This window comes from Rhinopithecus bieti, unplaced genomic scaffold (assembly GCF_001698545.2).
Source record: "Rhinopithecus bieti isolate Rb0 unplaced genomic scaffold, ASM169854v2 scaffold_34310, whole genome shotgun sequence".
NCBI lineage: Eukaryota > Metazoa > Chordata > Mammalia > Primates > Cercopithecidae > Rhinopithecus > Rhinopithecus bieti.
In genome coordinates this window covers 806,145-828,528 of record NW_016814622.1, presented here as the reverse complement: position 1 = coordinate 828,528, position 22,384 = coordinate 806,145, and the positions used below count along the sequence as shown (strand labels likewise).

At 51.3% G+C, this 22,384-nt stretch overlaps 1 protein-coding gene across 1 annotated transcript in view; it reads left to right on the top strand.

Moving 5' to 3' along the window:
* The window catches only part of CDC42BPB (CDC42 binding protein kinase beta), a 135,758-nt gene that overhangs the window by 49,260 nt on the left and 64,114 nt on the right, over nucleotides 1–22,384 (top strand). Inside the window, 3 exon segments of the mRNA XM_017851514.1 lie at nucleotides 1,657–1,740; nucleotides 8,541–8,636; nucleotides 12,817–12,965. Of these exon segments, the coding sequence (XP_017707003.1) occupies nucleotides 1,657–1,740; nucleotides 8,541–8,636; nucleotides 12,817–12,965 (329 nt within the window).

Here is a 22,384-nt window from a genome sequence, read left to right as displayed (position 1 = left end):
CCAGTGAGTAGCTTACAGGAAGTGCTGAGGTGGAGACTTGGGCCTGTGCATGAGTGACTTATGTAGGGTGGAATGTGCCAGACAGTGGTGCAGACATCTTGACCGGTGTTGGTAGTGATGGAGGAGGTCATTCAAGATTTGGTAGAGACTGAAAAGTCCCAAGAGGACTTCCTGAAGGAGGTGGTGCTTGAGTTGTGCTTTAAAGAATGTGGCTGGTGGCCACACGCTGAGTGCTGACTGTGCCCCACACTGTGCTGGGCACATTAAATGTCAGGACTCGTGGGTCCTCATAGCTGTCTCAGGAGGCCAGTCCTGCCCTTAACCTCTTGTAGTGGTGGAACCTGAGCCACAGAGAAGTGAATTTGTAAGAGTTAAACTCCAGAGCCCACGTGGTTAGTCCCTGCCTCTGTGAAGAAAAGGTTCTTGGTGCTGGAACTGGCACATGCTAGGCGGGTGGGGGGAGCCACATACAGAAGAGACAGGGTGGGGGGCACAGGTAGAAGGCACCGTCAGTAGTGGGGCAGTGGCAGCCGCAGATAGAAGGCGGGCCGGGGAGGGGTGGTGGAGCAGGGAGTAGGGGCTGTTGAAAACAGACAAGCTTGGGAGGTAATCTTGAGTTTTAAAAGGTGGGTTTTTTAGGGGAGGGTTAAAATTTTTTTTTTTAACTTTAAAAAAATTTTTTGAGGCACAGTCTCACTTTGTCCCGAGGCTAGAGTGCAGTGCCGCGATCTCGGCTCACTGCAACCTCTGCCTCTCAAGTTCAAGTTGTTCTCCTGCCTCAGCCTCCCAAGTAGATGGGACTACAGGTGTACGCTACCATGTCGGGGTAGTTTTCATATTTTTAGTAGAGATGGGGTTTCACCATGTTGACCAGGCTGGTCTCAAACTCCTGACCTCAGGTGATCCACCCACCTTGGCCTCCCAAAGTGCTGGGATTACAGATATGAGCCACCTTGCCCAGCTGAATTTGTTTTTTTTTTTTTTTTTTTTGGCGGGACGGAGTCTCACTGTGTCGCCCAGGCTGGAGTGCAGTGCCATGATCTCGGCTCACTGTAACCTCTACCTCCCAGGTTCAAGCAATTCTCCTGCCTCAGCCTCCTGAGTAGCTGGGATTATAGAAGCATGCCACCACACCCGGCTTATTTTTTTGTATTTTTAGTAGAGATGGGATTTCACCATGTTGGACAGGCTGGTCTCAAACTCCTGGCCTCAAGTGATCCTCCTGCCTCAGCCTCCCAAAGTGTTGGGATTACAGGCACGAGCCACCGTGCCTAGCATCACTTAGCTATTTTAAAATGCACAGTACATTTGTCATTAACGACAGTTATCCTACTCTGCTATCAAACATTAGAAATTTTTTCCTGCCTTTGTTGTAAATGGAAATCTGCAGACGTAACCCAAAGTAGAGGGCAGTGAGCTACCACATGCCCGCCACTCACAGTGAAGCTTTCAAATGCACAGGCAGGACCCTTCAGGTTGCAGTGGGGTCAAGTTTCGATGCATAAAAGGGCAAATCTTCATTTACATGGAAAACTTGGCGTTCAGTCACTGCTGGTTTTGCAGGCTCCTAGGCTGTTTTCACTACAGTGTGGTTCCAGCATGCTAGCCTTTTGTTCTGGGAACCACATCTTTGTTCAACTCACATTTGCATTGCAGGTTGCTGTTGTCAAAATGAAGAATACTGAACGAATTTATGCAATGAAAATCCTCAACAAGTGGGAGATGCTGAAAAGAGCAGAGGTAAGTATGGAGCTTGAAAAGCCATACGAATGGGGTTTGGGGTGAGCAGAAAGTGACTGTGAAGCCAGCTGGGGAAAAGCTGCAGTCACCCCACAGCCCTGGGCCTCCCTTCCCCCGGGACAGAGCGAGCACTCTCTGTTGGGGAGGTCTCAGCCTCCTCCTGGCGCCCGTTGCTCCCCGCCTTGGCGATCACTCGCTTGCTGGACACCGTTCCTGAGAGTGCACCCTCGAGAATGTTGGCAGGGTTCTGTTTACTGTAAAGGCAAATAAAAAGCTTCAGGAGAGTTTTAGCATTGATTGCAGTTCTGCTCCATACACCAGAGGAATGGACGCATCTGGACGCTGCTAACATACAGAATGGGTCTTTGGATTCCCACCTAGAGGAGCCTCACGGCCACAGACGAAAGCGGGCCACGGGCCACTACTCAGCAGGCTTTGATCAGCTCCTGTTTCTTAGTTCAGTGTCAGTCTTCTTGGTGGCTGCTCCGTGCCCCTGACCCCATCTCTACAGCCACGTGCTCAGCCCCTGCTCTCCCTCCTGCCTGCCCAAGGCAGGCCAGGCCTGCTGGGGAGCCCACGCTTTTCCTCTCTGGCCATCTTGAGTTTCTCGCCTCGCCTGCCCTCTATCTTCCCTCCCCTACACTCAGAGCCCAGGCCCTTCGTGGCCAGTTGACCTGCTGCTTCCTGCTTCAGATCTGCTCCATCCATCATGTTCCATCCTCTCCCGTGACTCCTGCCTCTGCCAGAAGGCAGTAGTCCCTCCTTGCAGGCTGCCGTTCATCACAATGGTTTGCTGTGGCCCCATGTGTCTCTGACCCGCCCTGAGCGAGGCCTGTACCTGGCAGCGCTGCGGCGGCTGTAGGCTGCTCAGCCCTGTGGTCAGCGTTTGCTTCTGGAGTTGGATGCCTCTCAACGTGGCCGCCTCCTCATCTTGGGAAGTCCTTCTTGGGTTTCTAGACCCTCTCCTCTTACCACTGTCACCCTCCTAGTAATTTGAGGTGACCCTTTCCTCTTTGGTCCTGGAATTTGTGCCTGTGCTGCCCATGATGGTTGACACCTTGGGCCGACAGCAGTGCAACCATCGATTTGGGCCAGATCTCTCCAGGGCCCTGGGTTTTGTTAACTTGGGGATGTTACCGGTTCCTTGTGACTCAGTCATTCTGACTTTTCTCTCCTCCGCTCCGGACCCGTTTCCCCTTTCCCTGCTGTGGCACCCAGCACAAGGTCTCGCACCCATTTGTTGCTCACTGAACGCATGTTGGTTGACAAGAGTTAGCACCATTTTGCAGTCACCTTGGTCTCAAAATATCAGTGGCCTGTGATTGCTTCGGCTCCCTGCATCTCTCAGCTTCTGGGATGCACATGGTCTCCCTTCCTTCTTTGGGTGAAGCCTTTGCTCTCTTTGCCTCCATCCTCACTCAGTCATCTCACCGTGTGCTTCCGCTGGGCCTGCCTTCAGCCCCAGCAGCCCTCTCCCCACCCCAAACAGTGGCAAACACGGGAATGCTGTTGGAGCAGACTTTTAGGGGGAAAAAGTAGCTACTGTTACATGAAAGTGTGGAGAAGTATAAGGTGTTTGGTATTTGCACAAATGTCATGTTAGATGAGTACATTTTAAAAGAGTAAATATTGCTGATTTAATTTGAATCTGGTTACACAGATCCAGTTTAACTGGCATGCTCAGAAAAGCCCAAGAATGTTTGCTAGTCGTGATGATTATCCTGGAGTATGTATAATGGGCTCTATGTGTGTGTAAGAGATATAAATATGGTGCTAGTTGCAAATAATTTATCTTTTTATTTCATAGACTTACTTTAAACATTAGATTTTATAATACTGATTTACAAATGATTAAAAGCATGAATTAAACAAGAGGTTGGTAGGTAGAAGAGTTGCTAAGCAGTGTAAGTTTATAATTTTTCCACCAGGCTAGGTCTTTATTTCATCTCACTTGTTTAAAAAATATTAAAAGTTTCTCTCTCTGCTCCTTAGACAAAGCTGCTGGATAATACGTCAGTTTCCTGTCAGCAGGTCACCCTGCGGGCAGTCCCTAGTTTTAAGAATGGGTTTTTCCTAAATGCTCTGGGCAGCCGCCAGGCAGAGCTTCAGGGAGTGTCTCCTAGAGGCGTTGGCGCAGATGCCGCAGATCCCCGGGGCAGCCTCGGCCTCCTGAGCCCACGGCCTCAGCTCACCTGGGACTCAGCACTCCATCCCCATTTCTTTCTGGGGTGTGTTCTGGAGGACAGGTGGACGGGCACACCGGCCGCAGGTCCATCCCCATTTCTTTCTGGGGTGTTCTGGAGGACAGGTGGACGGGCACACCGGGCGCAGGTCCATCCCCATTTCTTTCTGGGGTGTTCTGGAGGACAGGTGGACGGGCACACCGGGCCGCAGGTCCATCCCCATTTCTTTCTGGGGTGTTCTGGAGGACAGGTGGACGGGCACACCGGGCGCAGGTCCATCCCCATTTCTTTCTGGGTGTTCTGGAGGACAGGTGGACGGGCACACCGGGCGCAGGTCCATCCCCATTTCTTTCTGGGGTGTTCTGGAGGACAGGTGGACGGGCACACCGGGCGCAGGTCCATCCCCATTTCTTTCTGGGGTGTTCTGGAGGACAGGTGGACGGGCACACCGGGCCGCAGGTCCATCCCCATTTCTTTCTGGGTGTTCTGGAGGACAGGTGGACGGGCACACCGGGCGCAGGTCCATCCCCATTTCTTTCTGGGGTGTTCTGGAGGACAGGTGGACGGGCACACCGGGCGCAGGTCCATCCCCATTTCTTTCTGGGGTGTTCTGGAGGACAGGTGGACGGGCACACCGGGCGCAGGTCCATCCCCATTTCTTTCTGGGGTGTTCTGGAGGACAGGTGGACGGGCACACCGGGCGCAGGTCCATCCCCATTTCTTTCTGGGGTGTTCTGGAGGACAGGTGGACGGGCACACCGGGCGCAGGTCCATCCCCATTTCTTTCTGGGGTGTTCTGGAGGACAGGTGGACGGGCACACCGGGCGCAGGTCCATCCCCATTTCTTTCTGGGGTGTTCTGGAGGACAGGTGGACGGGCACACCGGGCGCAGGTCCATCCCCATTTCTTTCTGGGGTGTTCTGGAGGACAGGTGGACGGGCACACCGGGCGCAGGTCCATCCCCATTTCTTTCTGGGGTGTTCTGGAGGACAGGTGGACGGGCACACCGGGCGCAGGTCCATCCCCATTTCTTTCTGGGGTGTTCTGGAGGACAGGTGGACGGGCACACCGGGCGCAGGTCCATCCCCATTTCTTTCTGGGGTGTTCTGGAGGACAGGTGGACGGGCACACCGGGCGCAGGTCCATCCCCATTTCTTTCTGGGGTGTTCTGGAGGACAGGTGGACGGGCACACCGGGCGCAGGTCCATCCCCATTTCTTTCTGGGGTGTTCTGGAGGACAGGTGGACGGGCACACCGGGCGCAGGTCCATCCCCATTTCTTTCTGGGGTGTTCTGGAGGACAGGTGGACGGGCACACCGGGCGCAGGTCCATCCCCATTTCTTTCTGGGGTGTTCTGGAGGACAGGTGGACGGGCACACCGGGCGCAGGTCCATCCCCATTTCTTTCTGGGGTGTTCTGGAGGACAGGTGGACGGGCACACCGGGCGCAGGTCCATCCCCATTTCTTTCTGGGGTGTTCTGGAGGACAGGTGGACGGGCACACCGGGCGCAGGTCCATCCCCATTTCTTTCTGGGGTGTTCTGGAGGACAGGTGGACGGGCACACCGGGCGCAGGTCCATCCCCATTTCTTTCTGGGGTGTTCTGGAGGACAGGTGGACGGGCACACCGGGCGCAGGTCCATCCCCATTTCTTTCTGGGGTGTTCTGGAGGACAGGTGGACGGGCACACCGGGCGCAGGTCCATCCCCATTTCTTTCTGGGGTGTTCTGGAGGACAGGTGGACGGGCACACCGGGCGCAGGTCCATCCCCATTTCTTTCTGGGGTGTTCTGGAGGACAGGTGGACGGGCACACCGGGCGCAGGTCCATCCCCATTTCTTTCTGGGGTGTTCTGGAGGACAGGTGGACGGGCACACCGGGCGCAGGTCCATCCCCATTTCTTTCTGGGGTGTTCTGGAGGACAGGTGGACGGGCACACCGGGCGCAGGTCCATCCCCATTTCTTTCTGGGGTGTTCTGGAGGACAGGTGGACGGGCACACCGGGCGCAGGTCCATCCCCATTTCTTTCTGGGGTGTTCTGGAGGACAGGTGGACGGGCACACCGGGCGCAGGTCCATCCCCATTTCTTTCTGGGGTGTTCTGGAGGACAGGTGGACGGGCACACCGGGCGCAGGTCCATCCCCATTTCTTTCTGGGGTGTTCTGGAGGACAGGTGGACGGGCACACCGGGCGCAGGTCCATCCCCATTTCTTTCTGGGGTGTTCTGGAGGACAGGTGGACGGGCACACCGGGCGCAGGTCCATCCCCATTTCTTTCTGGGGTGTTCTGGAGGACAGGTGGACGGGCACACCGGGCGCAGGTCCATCCCCATTTCTTTCTGGGGTGTTCTGGAGGACAGGTGGACGGGCACACCGGGCGCAGGTCCATCCCCATTTCTTTCTGGGGTGTTCTGGAGGACAGGTGGACGGGCACACCGGGCGCAGGTCCATCCCCATTTCTTTCTGGGGTGTTCTGGAGGACAGGTGGACGGGCACACCGGCCGCAGGTCCATCCCCATTTCTTTCTGGGGTGTTCTGGAGGACAGGTGGACGGGCACACCGGCCGCAGGTCCATCCCCATTTCTTTCTGGGTGTTCTGGAGGACAGGTGGACGGGCACACCGGCCGCAGGTCCATCCCCATTTCTTTCTGGGTGTTCTGGAGGACAGGTGGACGGGCACACCGGGCGCAGGTTTCCTTGTAGTTGTCCCTTCACCAGGCCCTCGTGGCCGTTGGCAGAGGGGTCATGGTGATTCCAGAACTGCTGGTCTCTGCATGTCTGGACATTAGCAAGCTGAATGCTGACCCCCGTCATGTTGTCATTAGTAGAACTGGGACACAGCTGCAACAACCATTTCATTTCTTTTTTCTTTTTTTTTTTCTTTTTTTGAGACAGAGTCTCTCCCTGTCGGCCAGGCTGGAGTGCAGTGGTGCAATCTCGGCTCACTCCAACGTCCGCCTCCGGGGTTCAAACGATTCTCCTGCCTCAGCCTCCCGAGTAGCTGGGATTACAGGCACCCGCCACCACGCCCAGCTCATTTTTGTATTTTTAGTAGAAACAGGGTTTCACCATGTTGGCCAAGCTAGTCTCGAACTCCTGACCTTGTGATCCATCTGCCTCGGCCTCCCAAAGTGGTGGGATTACAAGCGTGAGTCACTGTGCGCAGCCAACCATTTCATTTGAAAAGAAAACCCTTTTTTTTCTTGTTTTAGAGACAGGGTCTCACTCTGTTACTCTGTTGTATGGGCTGGAGTACAGTGGTGTGATCTCGGCTGGGTTCATCCATCCTCCCACCTCAGCCTCTTGAGTAGCTGGGACTGCAGATGGGTGCCACCACACCCAGCTAATTTTTAAGATTCTTTGTAGAGACAGGGTCTCACTATGTTGCCTAGGCTGGTCTCAAACTCCTGGGCTCAAGTGATCCTCCCGCCTTGGCCTCCCAAAGTGCTAGGATTATAGCGTGAGCCACCATGGCCAGCCTGAAAGGAAAACTTTTTAAAGTTTAGTAAAAGAAAACCTTGTAGAAGAAACAAGTTTCAGAGGTCGCTGTGAGACTCAGCTGAGAGCCAGAACCGTGCCCTCGTGCCTCACATAGCAAGCTCTCCATAATGTACTTATAGTTTTGTTAAGCTTGACAAGTTTCAAATGTAAGACAGTTTAAATCTTGTTCTATGCTCAATAAAGAAGAAATCATGTTAAAATTTCGCCAAAGGCGTGGTGACTTTTTTTTTTTCTTTTTTTGAGACAGTTTCGCTCTGTGGTCCGGGCTGGAGTACAGTGGTGCGATTTCCGCTCACCACAACCTCTACCTGCTGGGTTCAGGCAGTTTTCCTGCTTCAGCCTCCTGCGTAGCTGGGATTACAGGCACCTGCCACCACGCCTGGCTAGTTTTTAGTATAAGTGGGGTTTCATCATGTTGGCCAGGCTGGTCTTGAATTCCTGACTTCAGGTGATCCACCCACCTTGGCCTCCCAAAGTGCTAGGCTTACAGGTGTGAGCCACTGCACTCAGCCAGGCCTGGTGACTTTTAAACAGAGATGCCACCTGGGCATTAAAACTCTTCTGGAAGCCATAGCAGGATAGAGGGCAGCCTCTTGCCCTGTGCTGCTGGCCGTAGGCCTTCCTCGTGGAGTCTGTCACAATCGTGTCATCCCTATACTGTGATTTCAGCAAACGTGTGTGCCCTCTCCTGCCAGCTGCATGGCAGCTCAACAGTGGGTATAGGACGGAGAGGGCAGACACGTGGGGCCACCCATGCCATCGATACTTGGCGGCGGTTGATCTGGTAGAGAAGTCAGGTGGTGCTGGGTGGGAGGAGTCCAGTCAGGAATCCACATGAGGGTGGGGTGAATCTTAAGTGTCGGCCACAGAAATGGTGCCTGTGGGACAGCAGGGTGCAAGGGCGTCCTCAGCAGCCCTTGGAAGTTCACAGGGGTTGGGAGAGGAAGGGATGAGGGATGACTCTGCCTCTGCAGCCTCGGGGTGGTGCACAAGGAGGAGCCCAGAAGGCAGGGACACCATGGCTGGAGCCACTGTCCCAGCAGGGACCCCGAGACTGGCAGTACGCTCTCTGACCTACTTCCCAGTAAACACAGACTGACGCCCCTCATTGCTTTGCAGACCGCGTGCTTCCGAGAGGAGCGCGATGTGCTGGTGAACGGCGACTGCCAGTGGATCACCGCGCTGCACTATGCCTTTCAGGACGAGAACCACCTGGTAGGTTGCACGGCCAGAGACTTGGTCAGGGCATTCGCTCTGGCTTTATTCCTTTATGCTGTCACTAAAAATTCAGTAAGACAACATGCAACTGACATTTTAAAAATGTGTATTGGACTGGATAAAACGGAGGGGCTTGTTTTCATACAGTAATTGTCAGGTAGAACTTTTTAAAAATAAACCTGTGAAAGTAAGGACTTCGTTTTTTGCTCATCACTAGAGCAGCTGATTAGTTCGTTTGCTGGGTTTGTCACATTTGAATTAGCTGGGAGTTTGAAATACTTTGAATCTTGGATTATTGGGAATAAGGAACTGCAATGGGGATTCAGCCGTGTGGACGTTTTTGCCTCCATCTCATCTCGGGCTGAGTCAGGGAGTGCCTCTCGTGTGCCTGCAGTCCTCCTGTCGCTGCCCCAGGCCCTTCTGACAGGTTTTAGGTGACTCTTGGTCTCCACGCTGCCTGTGTATTTTTCTGACTTAAACAGGGCTTGCTCTCAGGACGGACGGAGCAGCCTCGTGGCGCACATGTGTGCGCATCGTCAAGTGCGTTCACCTCTACTGCACTCTAAGGCAGCTGACTTAGCGGTGAAGGGGAAACCAGCCCTTGGTCTCGGCCGCTGAGTGGCCCGCAGACCGCATTGTTCAGGACTTTTCATTCCTAGAATGACTCTCCAGGTTTGCCTGAACCTAAAAGTGGCCACTACTGGAGCTCTGGGTGGACGGGACACGTGCAGACTTCAGAGAAGCAGGTCTGAGCCCGACTCATTCCCAGTGGCACCGTTTCTGCAGCGGTGGCAAGAGGGGCGTAGTCGCTGTGGTCACCGAACCTCAGGGCAGGGACCCGAGGCTTCCTTTTCCACGACAGCCAACGCGTGTGTCCACCCGAAGCTCCTGGGTTGTGTGCTCCGCTGGTTCACAGCAGATGGAGTAGTGTCGGATCCTTCCATTCACCCTGAGTAATCCTTGAAGCATCAGAGAAAGCCCTGAGATTTGAACACCCAGGATTAGAGAAAAGGGTGTGCTGATTATTTAGACTTTACATATATGTGTTTGCTCAGCAGAGGGGGCAGCTGGTGTTTGTTGAGCACTTAGGACATTTCAGGCCCACAAGGGTCCCCGTCAGGCTTCCCAACGACCCAGTGATTCCACCGTTTCATAAGGGGGTGTCTGGGGCAGAGAGAGGCAAAGTCACTTGCCCAAAGTGACCACATGGATGACAGCCCCTGTGTCCCAGTCCCAGCTCTAACCTGGCAAGCAGGTTCCGGGTCCTCTGCTCTGGGGCCATCTCCACATAAACCCCCGCCCCCCGCTTCCTGCTCAGTGTCCCTTTTCCTGGGACCCTGGTGGACTGTCTCCAGTTCATTTCCACTTTTGATAAGAACTGAGTGAAGTTGCTAAGGAGTACAGGCAACTGGGATCTGTACGAAGGAAGATAATGCTTCTTGTTTTGTTTCTAATATTTTTCTGAAATTAGCATGCTGACATCTAAAATGTTAGGTGTTGCCGGGTGTATTCTAAGTTAAGACACATCAGTTAGGAGCCCCTGTGAAGATTCCATGTTCTCGAGGTTTTGGAGTTGCCCAGGTAGAAGTACCATGAAAATTAAGGATGACAGAACAAAGGCGAGCTTTCTGGCACGTGTCTGCGGGGCCAGCTTCTGCAGTGCACACCTGCCACCTTGAGCGGGGGTGTTGAGGGTTAGGCCAGTTCCCCTTCCTATGGTTGTGAGGCTGGCCGGAGTGCAGGCTGGTGTCAGGTGCCTCTCATAGTGATAGGGAAACATGGGTTCCTCTGGCCACCCACCGGTTCTGCGTGGGTTCTGCTACAGTTTGTATTGGAGCTATCTCGCGGAGTTTTATCAAAATTAGACCTGTTTGACTGCTAACTGAAACTTACTGGCTTAACTCAGCACCCCGCGTTCTGTGACAGGACAGGCTAGGTCTGGTTCTCTTTCCGGAGTGGGTCTCTGCCGTCTACCTCACGAGCTCCCGCATTAGCTTTCCTCACAGACCATGTTCCAGGAGACCGTTGATCAGACCCAGTGCTGCTGTAGGATGCCCCTGCTCATCTTAGAGTTCTAGGCAGACGTGGACACGGCCGGGGCTCAGCTAGTAAGGGCTTGACTCAACTCCATGCTTTCTTCAGGGGCCTGAGGGCCTGGCCCTTCGCCCTTCGTTCACTGCATCTCCCTGGCCCCGTGTGTGTCTGTCAACGCCGGGGCGTCTCCCTCTGGAATGCCTGCAGTGTGCATCCACCACCCCTCTCTCCATTGCCCTCCGCACACAGCGGCACCTCCATGCCTGGGCTTCTGAACGTAGTTGGGGAACATCACCCACTCACTGTTCTGAGAGCGGGGCTGCAGCCACCACTGTGGCCGGCCCTCCCCATTTGGCAGGCTCCAGCGTGCCACTGCCACTTTCCTCCTAGCCCCTTTGCATGCACCCCTTCATCTGGAGCACAACCCCGGCTCTCCTCAGGCCTTTGCTTGGCAGCCTCTGGCCGGGCCACCTCACCAGGGGACCTGCGGTTGGCTGGCACTCACCCCTGCCTGCTCTCCGTGCTGACCACGGTCTCTCCTGCCCCCAGTGTGAGCTCTGCTGAGCCAGGGACCTTGCTGTCTCGTGCATGCCAGTGCCCCCGTTGCCAGAGGGGCCAACAGAGCCACGGTGAGGGTGCACAAGCAAATGAACAAACTGAAAAACTCAGCGGGGAAGGACAGGCAGTGCCTGAGCCAGGGCAGGGAGGCTGAGGCTGCCCTCGGTGACTTGAGGAAGGCTCCACAGGGCGGGACAGCTGTGGAGAGGCTTGGAAGGGATGAGAGTTTGCTGGTAAAGATTCTTTTGAGAGCAAGGACCTAAAGTGAAGGCTTCTATCATTTCCTCTGATCTAGCTGGGCCCCTCCCTTTCTCAGACAAGCCCACCGGTGGGGCGCTTCCCTTCCTTTGGAGACACGCAGTCTGGTTGGGTGTGATGGGCGTGGAGTCTGACTGTTGTGCCCAGGTCTTTGTTCTGTCCTTGCCTGCTGGGCGACCCTGGGCCCATCCCCAAGCCTCCCGTGTTGATGGGGTCTTGGTGCCGGAGGCTAGGGTAGGTGGGAGCGTGAACAGGACAGCACTGGCCTGCGTCTCACAGCCTGGGCGTAGGCCTTCATGGTGACAGAAGCTGATATGATTGGGTTCTCAATAAATACTACAGGGTCACTGCCCCAACTGATAACAGGGCGTTTCCTCCCTGTGTGGGTTGGTTAAAAGCTAGCTGTCCAGACCAGAGCATCCATCTCATCACAGGAAATTTGCACCAAGGAAGGCAGCTCCTGTGAGGTGCAGGCCACGTGCTTCCCCAGCAGTCCCTGAGGCACAGTGGCCCCAGAGATGGAGGTGTTAGCTGCCACCCTGACTCTGGCTGTGATGGTCTTGCCTGTCCTGGTCCTCTCTGACCTGTGAGATCTCCCCACTGGGGCCTCCACAGACTGTGGGCTTTGTGGTCTGAACTTTCTAAGTGCTGCAAGAGACAGGCTGTCCTCAGGCAGAGCTCCACACAGGCTCACCTCGGGGTCGCCCACTCCGAGCACACGGCTGGCCTGGTGGGGAGGGAACTAGCAGGGAAGTGACGGGTTCAGCTCTGTTAGCAGATGTTTTTTCTTCCATTACTCCAATTTCTACTTAAGCAGGAGCTTTTCTGAGGTTTCTGTTGGAGTGAACCTATAAGTAATTATTTTTCGGCTCTTTTATGATATAATCTTTCCAATAAGAACTGCTGATAGCATGTGAGATGTTAGATACTTCACCTCCCTTCTGTGGTTTGGTCCGTAACATGAGGGCCTGGAGAATTATTTTTAAACCCATAGGATTGACGGGCTGTTAACTGTGCTTCTGCTTTGGGTCACTAGCTTTTAGAGTGCCCTCTCCAACATCAAACCCTTTCATCATTCCTCCCATTGATTAAATACATCACTCACTGACGTCCGCTCTCTGCCATATGCACACCTGAAGATGGCGGCATCGTGGACGCGTCGGGGCATGCCTTCCAAAAGGAGGGTCTTGGGTGACAGAAGAGCAGCTGAGATGCCACGAGCCAGACCTGGAGCCTGAGAACCTCGCCATGAAAGGCTGGCCTTTAATTGTCAGGTTTGGTGGTGACTAAATGTGGTATTCTCTCCCCTTCTCTTTGCAATTTGTAGTACTTAGTCATGGATTACTATGTGGGTGGTGATTTACTGACCCTGCTCAGCAAATTTGAAGACAAGCTTCCAGAAGATATGGCGAGGTTCTACATTGGTGAAATGGTGCTGGCCATTGACTCCATCCATCAGCTTCATTACGTCCACAGGTAACCAGCTTCTGATATATTTTATGGAAACCACGTTTAATTGTTAAAATAATCCTTTCAGAGCTCCCAAGTCCAGGCCACCCCAGGAAGCCATGTAGGTCGCGAGTCCCCACATTGAGCTGCCGCAGCACAGACTGATTTGCCCACATCACCATCTTCCAGCCCCAGCACCCAGTGGATCCCAGCTCTCATTGTTGCAGTTGTGATGGTCTAACTCCTGTCAGCTGAAGCCACTGTGTCTTTTGACATTTATTTGACGTTGACTCAACCTCTCCCTGCCTGAGACCCCCCTTCCCTGAAATGCCTGTGCTCCCTGGGACTCGTGGGGCTCGGGGTCCTCTGTCCCTACCACCCTGAAATGCCTCATGTGGGGCCTGGGCCCTCTGTCTCCACGTCTTTCTCAACTCTGCTCTTCTCTGTGCCGTGCTGACCCCTGAAGGGCCCCAGGATACACAAAGGAAAGATGGGCTTGAGGAAGAGGCTCCCGTCACTACGACATGCAGGACTTGAGCTGAGAGAGCATGTGGGGCAGAAGCCTGAGGCAGCTCCCTCTCCTGCTCTCCGGGGCCCTCTCCCTTCTCGGCTGGGAGGGCAGCTCCCCAGTGACTCAGCCACTGAGTCCACGTCTTCGCCTCCCTCTTGTTGTGAGACTCAAAAGATTCAGTCCTGTGGTTTGTTTTGGTTTTGTTTTTAAAAACTAGTTTTACTTGTGTGTTTTTTACAAGATAATTTTGTGGTAATAGGTTTAAAAAGTCAAACAGTTCTATAGAGCCTCCAACCAAAACCAAGCCCAGCCCTGGCCCCACTGATTATAGTTGGTCAGATAACTATTGTAAACTTGTAAAATTATTTTTCCAGCGTCTACCTTCATGTGTCTTAAGTCACAGGTTTATATTGCTAATTTCTTTCTTTTCTTTTTTGGCTTTAGATCACCTCTATTAAATTGAAATTGTAACTCTTTTACATAATTACCTCTTTCTCTCTGTCACCCATCTCTCCCACATATACTTCCAAACTCTCTTCCCTTCTCCCACATCGTCCTTTTGATTTTGATTTTGATATATTTTTTAGGATGGAGACTTGCTCTGCCACCCAGGCTGCAGTGTAGTGGCGTGATTTCACTCACTGTAGCCTCTGCCTCCTGGGTTCAAGAGATTCTCCTGCCTCAGGCTCCTGAGTAGCTGGGACTACAGGTGCCCAACACCATGCCTGGCTAATTTTTTTTTTTTTTTTTTTTGAGACGGTGTCTCGCTCTGTTGCCCAGGCTGGAGTACAGGGGCGCCATCTCGGCTCACTGCAAGCTCTGCCTCCCAGGTTCACGCCATTCTCCTGCCTCAGCCTCCTGAGTCACTGGTACTACAGGGGCCCACCACCACGCCCAGCTAATTTTTTGTATCTTTTAGTAGAGATGGTGTTTCACCATGTTAGCCAGGCTGGTCTTGATCCCCTGACCTCGTGATCCACCCACCTCAGCCTCCCAAAGTGCTGGGATTACAGGCGTGAGCCACTGCGCCCAGCCTAATTTTTTTGCCTTTTTAGTAGAGATGAGATTTTGCCACTTTGGCCAGGCTGGTCTTGAATTCCTGACCTCAAGTGATCCACCCGCCTCAGCCTCCCAATGTGCTGGGATTACAGGCGTGAGCCACCACGCCCGGCCGCAGATCATCCTGATTAGTATGGTTAAAAACCATGCTTTTAGCTATGGTTCAGTCAGCGTTTGGTGTTGATAATACTATGACTGTGTAACTATGACAGCAGGATTGTAGTTGAGAGCTACACTTACATAAACTTTTGCTTTCTCTGGAGTTGATAATTGCCTTGCTTTTTGTTAGTTTTTCTTTGTAGCTGTCACTAATTTGTCCCCAGATATTATGGCCACGTTGCGAAGCTCCGTACCTGGACACGCATCGGGTAGTCTCGGTCTGGTTTTCTTTGGCGCTGTCCCTTCCATCATTCCCCTCCTCTATTCCGCGTTGGCTCCTCGTTTGTTCTGTGCTACACTCGTTCTGAGATGGCTTTTCAAGTGCAGAGATTCCCTCTCCCTTTCTGGGATTGGCTCCCTGGTTTTACAAGTCATTCGTTTTTCTTTTTCTTGGCTTTTAGTTTGGCTTGGTAGCGCATGTCCTTCAGTGGTATCTGGAACAAGGGTATATGAGATCATTTTTTGAGATCAGTGTCTTTATTCCATGTGTGTCTGTGACTGGTGCTTTATCCAGTGTGGAGTTTTTGGTTGTAAACCACTTTCCCTTTGGAACTTTGCAGGCATCACGTGTGCCTGTGCCTTCCACCTTGGGGCTGCTCTCGAGAGGTGGGAGGCCATTGTGGTCTCCATGGCTCTTTGTGTTCTGAGCTGTAGGCCTGTGCTCGGGCCCCCTCCGTGGTGATCAGGAGGTTTTCCCAAGCAGACACAGCCCCTCCTGTGTGGGGAGCGAGGGCGCTGCTGAGTTATAGCTCTTCCATCTTGCTGGAGTGCTGCCTCGTTGCTAGAGGAGGAAATTGAGGCTAGAGAGGTGGGTGCCTTGCCTCAGCCACACTGCTGATGGCACACACCTCCCAGCGCACAGGGAGGTGTCCTGAAAGAACAGACACTCGTTTAGTGCGATGAGATTGTGGACGTTGCTTCTCTTTCTTTCTTTTTAAAAACTGTATTTCTTAACATAGTTATGCCTGCTTTTATAAGTTAGTATAAGGTTTTATTGATTGATTGATTGAGATGGAGTCTCACTCTTGTTAACCAGGCTGGAGTGCAATGGCGCGATCTCGGCTCACCGCAATCTCCACCTCCCAGGTTCAAGCAACTCTCCTGCCTCAGCCTCCCGAGTAGCTGGGATTACAGGCATGCACCACCATGCCCGGCTAATTTTGTATTTTTAGTAGAGATGGGGTTTCTCCATGTTGGTCAAGCTGGTCTAGGACTCCCGACCTCAGGTGATCCACCTACCTCGGCCTCCCAAGGTGCTGGGATTACAGGCATGAGCCACTGTGCCTGGCCTATAAGTTAATATAGTTTTTAACAGTTAGATTTATACTCTCTTCTTGGTAGAACTTAATTCACAATAGAGAAATAAGTGTCTTTGTATTTATCACAGATCTCCAGGGAAATTAGTTTTACCACCTTTTTAATTGTTTTCTCCCCCTAAATAGAAAGCGTTCTCCTCATTCCTTTTTTTTTTTTTGAGACTGAGTCTCGCTCTGTCGCCCAGGCTGGAGTGCAGTGGCATGATCTCGGCTCACTGCAAGCTCCGCCTCCCGGGTTCACGCCATTCTCCTACCTCAGCCTCCCGAGTAATTGGGACTACAGGTGCCCGCCACCATGCCCAGCTACTTTTTTGTATTTTTAGTAGAGACGGGGTTTCACTGTTAGCCAGGATGGTCTCGATCTCCTGACCTCGTGATCCGCCTGCCTCAGCCTCCCAAAGTTCTGGGATTACAGGTGGGAGCCTCCTCATTCTCTTAATTGGCTGTGTAGAAGCTTTGCTCAGTCATTTGACCTCCAGGCATAGTAGACATCAAAATATGTAATTTTAAAAACTTTATTTTTTCCCTCAAATTAACTCATTATTCAGACTGAGTGCCCAGATGCAATCTAAAAATGGAGATGTTTCTAGGAGGCCTGTCTTACCCCAGTCTCAGGTGGGGACATTGTGAGCATTTGGTAGGGTCAGAAAGAAATGTCATTGGCGCCAGAGTGGTGCCGCTGGCCGATGTAACTGTGGTTTGGAGCCTGTGCCACTGTGCTGCCGCTTGGGCCCCTTCCTGTGGTTGGTTAGGTGCTGCGGGGATTCCATCCCACCAGGCGGGGGTCTGCAGCTTTCACAGCTGCTGCCTGGCTTCTGCAGCTGGACCCCAAAAGCTTTCTGGGTGAGGGAATCAGTGGGAGACCAGGACCCAGCGTGTGCGCCTCACAGGTGTGTACAGCTCCTTCCTGAGAAGTCAGCCCTGGTGATATCAGGAAAGGCAGAGATCACGAATGACACAAAGGGCTTCAAAGAGAGAGAACATTGGCCAGACACACTGGCTCACGCCTGTAATCCCAGGACTTTGGGAGGCCAAGGCAGGTGGATCACCTGAGGTCAGGAGTTCAAGACGTGCCTGGCCAACATGGTAAAACCCTGTCTCTACTAAAAATACAAAAAATTAGCCAGGCTTAGTGATGAGCACCCGTACTCTCAGCTACTCAGGAGGCTGGGGCGGGAAAATCACTTGAACCCACGAAGTGGAGTTTGCAGTGAGCCGAGATCGTGCCATTGCACTTCAGCCTGGGCAGCAAGAGCGAAACTCTGTCTCAAAAAAAAAAAAGAGAGAACATCACATCCCCAAAGAGAGAGCAGAGAGTGTAGTGTGTGAACAAAATAAGAAGAGAGTACAAATTTTAAGAAAAAGAGTATGTAGAAAACAAAAGTCTTGGAAAATAAAAGCTAAAGTAAAAGTTCAGTGGAAGAGGCAGAAGATGAAGTAGAGGAAATCTGGCAAAAAAAAAAAAAAAAAAAACCTCGGAGAGAAGATCTGGTGGTCAGAGTGGCTCTGGGGCCACTCCCCAGGTGGTGGGCTGTGTGCTCTGGAGGCTGAGGCGCACCTGCTGTGGGAATCAGACTTCTGTTGGTTTTGCAGCTGGAAGCTCCACAAGGGGAATGGTTGGAAGCAGGAGTTGACATCACTCAAAAATGGGACGGTGAGGGACAGAAGCAGCCTCCCTTTTCAGTGTGTCAGAGGAAGAGCTGGAAGGGAGAAATAAAGCCTGCGGTTCACCATGGCTCTTTCACCCCCACCTGCTGGATGCCACTGGTGTTAGCCGGAATCTCAGCAGCTGGGAAAAAAGGCACTTGGGGAAGCCTAGAGCTGCTGCTCAGCCCTGTGCCTGAGTCTCCCCTGAAGATGCCACTGCTCCCTGGTTTTAGCAGAGAATCGACACAGGCAGTCCCAGCACAGTGGTCCGTGGGGACCATCAGCTCTCTCAGTTGGCCTGGGGACCACCTGCCCATCTAAAGGCCTCGGCGGTTGGGAGCCATAGGCCAGCCCTTGCCTTGAACCTCCAGTGCTCTTCTGCCAGGAGAGCTTTCCTCACACAAACAGCAAGTTCACTTAAAAAAAATAAAATCGACCACCACCACGTTTTAAATACAGAATTACACTGCACAGATGACCCCCAGAGCGTGCAAATGGCCAGCAGTTGAAGGCCCCTGGAAGGTACACAAGGAATATGGCCTTCCTGAGACCCCTCCTCGGCCTGTCTTCTCAGAGTGTACTGGTGGTGGTGGTCCTGGGGTGGCCCCTGGAAAAACATCACTATTTTTTAGGGAATTCCTGGCAGCCACGTCGTGTTTAGCCTGGACTCTGGTTGTTGTATTTCTGCTAACTCGGTCCATAGAACACCTGTTGTGGCGTGTCTTGGGGCCTCCTTACTCTCTTCTGTGTCTTCCTAGCCTGTCTCAGGCCACTTGGGACATTTGTGTGTATGTGAAATTATGGTTATTTGCCTTAAACATTTTCCTGTGTAATCATTTCTCTATTTCTCTGTGAATTGTCCTGCCTTCCATTCCCAAACCACAAAAGTGAAGCCCAGATGATGAGATTTTTGGAGAGAAGAACCAGTTTGTTCCAATCTAAATAAAGTAGTCTCATTGTCCTTGTCTTTAATCCGTTTCTTCCTGGCAGCCAGTTATAGCGCTTGTTGCAGAACCTTCTTGAGCTTCTCTTCATACTTGGTCCCGTATGTGTTGCTTCAAGTCTTCCTTGTCATAAAACTGGTCCTCTTTTATTTACATGGGCGGCTCACAGAAGGGAGTGGAGGCCGGAGGCCATGGTGAAAGGTTTGTGAGTTCGAGTGAGCACCTCCGAGCGCCCTGGTCATGGGGAGGGCAGGAGGAGGGGTTGGGTCTGCTTCTGCTTCCAGGAGTGTTGGTCTTTATTTCCACTCCCTTCCTCCCTCCTTTCCTCCATCCTTCCATCCTCTCATCTTTCCAACTCTCCCTCTCTCTTTCTGCCTCGCCCTCTTTTTTCATGGGAAAGGATTGCAGAAAAACTCGTGGACGTGGGAGAGTCTATTAGATGTCCCCAAAAGTGCTGTTAATGGACATGCTCTTGGCCAGAAGCCTCGCATCCCATGTGGAGCAGCTGGTTGAGAATCCACCTGCAGCATCAGGTGCAGCGTCAGCACGCCCTCTGCACGTAGTCTTCAGAGCTGCCATACCTGGAAGGAGGCAGATACCTGCCTTTCTTCCCAGCACTGGTGGAGTCTGTTGGGAAATGAACGTAGTATATATAACATATGAAGAGGAATTTGTTCCTCTGAAGCAAATTTAATTTAGATGTATTTAAATAAGTATAGTAGACACTTCCAAGGAAAGAGGATTTTTATTAATGAAAATAATATGTTCAGCAGATGGGCCAGGCGCGGTGGCTCACGCCCGTAATCCCAGCACTTTGGGAGGCTGAGGTGAGTGGATTGCTTCAGCTCACAAGTTCAAGACCAGCCTTGCCAACATGGCAAAACCCCTTCTCTACTAAAAATACAAAAAACTAGCTGGGCATGGTAGCGCACGCCTGTAATCCCAGCTACAAGGGAGGCTGAGGTATGAGAATCGCCTGAAAACTCAGGGAGTCAGAGGTTACAGTGAGCTGAGATTGTGTCACTGTACTCCAGCCTGGGTGACAGAGTGAGGCTCTGTCTCAAAAAAATGTATATATATATATATATGTGTGTGTGTGTGTATATATATATTTGTGTATATATATCCAGCAGATGTTTTCATTTTGATTTTTTTCTTTCAGACTTAAAGATTTTGTGTCAGTCAAAGCTGCTAAAGTAATGTGAGACAAAAATTGTTTTTGAATTCTAATGTACTCGCTCCCCAGAGGTCACCACCACTCATCCCCCACAGTGCTATGCAGAACTTTCCACTGTGACAGAATGTTCTAGATCTGCATTGTTCAACACATGTGGCTCATGAGCACTCGAAACATGGCTGGTGCAACAGAAGAACTGAATTCTGTATTTTATGTAATTTACATTAATTTGAGTTTGAATAATCCTGTGTGGCTAGGGGCTACCGTGTTAGACAGTGAGGCTCTGAAAGCGTGAATCAGCTTTGCCTGTTTTAAAATACTGTATATATGGAATCATATTACATGTGTATTCTTTTAAAAGTTTTCTTTTTAAATAATGTTTCAAATAGTTTCAAAGCTAAAAAGTTTCAGTCTTATACAAGGGTTGCAAGAATGGCACAAAAAGCACCCATATACCTTTAATCAGATTCACTTATTGTTAATATTTCGGCTCCTGTTATAGATTTCCCCCCGCCACATGTGTACACACACACAGATTTTTCCTGACCCGTCTAAGAATAAGCTGCATGTACCAAGAGCATTTACCCCTAAATTCTTACTTATGCTACTCATGCCTAATCTCATCCTCTTTGCTCAGATTTTATCAGTTGACCCAGGGGCATCTCTTGGAGTATTTCCTTCCCCCAGGACAGAATCCAGTCCAGGATCACATGTGACATTTCATTGTCATGTCTTCTTTAATCTCTTTTAATCTAGAATAGTTCCTCATCCTTTCTTTGTTATGACATTGGCACGTTGGAAGAACATTGATGTGTTTGGAGAATACAGTGTCCCTTGCCTTTTCAATAGAAGACTTCTCAGTTTCGCTTGGTCTGATGTTTTCTCCTGATAGATTGAGATGATGTGTTCCTTCCTCTTGGAATGTGTGTGTGTAAATATATTGTGTCCTTCTCAGGGTGTCCTATCCAGAGGTGTACAATATCCATCAGCCCCTCAGTGGTGATCAAATACATCACCCAGTTAAGATTTTGTTAGATTTTTCTGCTATATAGTTTTTTCCCTGTGGGGAGATACTTTTAAGACCATGCAAATATCCTCTTCCTCTTTAAAATTTCCTCCCAAGATGTAGTATCTGCTAATGATTTTTGCCTGGACCAGTCTTTGCGTGGTTGCAAATTGACTTACAAACTCCAGACCCAGCACGCTGGCCAGTCATCATCCGGCTTTCTGCTCTAAGGAAGCACCTCCCTTCTCCCTGCTTGTTGGTCTATTTATGATCAGTATGGATAAATGGATCCTTTATTCTCGCAGTGGTTTATAATTCACTATCTTAGTTATTTTTGTGCTGAAATTGGCCCATATTTGGCATTCTAGCTGACTCCTGTGTTTGCGCTGTGCCTCGTCACTTTTTGAGGATGTCTTTAGTTTCTGTCATCCTATACCTTCTATCCCCACTCCATTGTTTCTCAGAAGAGCTCAAGGCCTTTGAGTGGGGAGCGGCTTTGAAGACCAAGTTCTGGGTGCTGGGCATGCGCATTACTATGGGGTTGTCTGCTTCTAGGCCCCTCAGTGCACAGAGGTAGTAACAGAGGTATATGCACGTTCATAGACACATGCGTCTACCTGTGCATACTCGGGAATCACGAGTTAACTTCTTGGCTTCCTCCCTTTCCAGATTTTTGTCTTCCTTCTACTGAAACTGTGACTCCCAGCAATGTTGGTACAGGGACTCACTTGCTCAGTCCTGCGATGTGTCTAAAATAGCTTTAGAATTGCTCTGCCCATGCCGTCACAGAAACAAACCTGCCGAAAAGAGTTCTGGGTCTGTTTGCGGTTCTCCCCCATCTCATTGGATGGGGGAGAACCGCAGTAATTCTGTGTTCATAACAGAATTCTGTGTTCATAACATACCCTCTCACCTGCAGTAATTCTGTGTTCATAAGTCACTTAGATTTGTTTTGTTTTGTTTTAACCCCACCTGCCCCTTCACTGTTGTTTTTGAAATACAGTTGGATTCATTGGTTTGAATCAGTTTTCCATTTTAGACTTCCCTTCCGCCTTTGTTGATTCAGTTTTATTCTTTGACTGTGTAGGACGTTAGCATGCTTCCAAAACACCAAAACTGCATGAAGTTGTACTCACAGAAGCGGTCGCCCCTTCCTTATCCTGCCCACCTCCACTGGCAACCCAGAATCGGTAGCCAGTCTGCTGTCTTCTGCTGTCATCCATGCAGACGTTTCTTGTTTCTCCTTTGTTAAGCAAAAGATGGTATGCTAAATGTGTGCTTTGCATCTTTAAAAACTTCAGTGATGTATCCTATAAATCATTCTATATCAATTCATGGAGCTCTTCATTCTTTTTTTTTTTTTTGAAACGGAGTTTCGCTCTTGTTGCCCAGGCTGGAGTGTAGTGGTGCGATCTCGGCTCACCACAACCTCTGCCTCCTGGGTTCAAGTGATTCTCCTGCCTCAGCCTCCTGAGTAACTGGGATTACAGGCGCCCGCCCCCACGCCCGGCTAATTTTGTATTTTTAGTAGAGACGGGGTTTCTCCATGTTGGTCAGGCTGGTCTCGAATTCCCGACCTCAGGCGATCTGCCTGCCTTGGCCTTCCAAAGTGCTGGGATTACAGGCG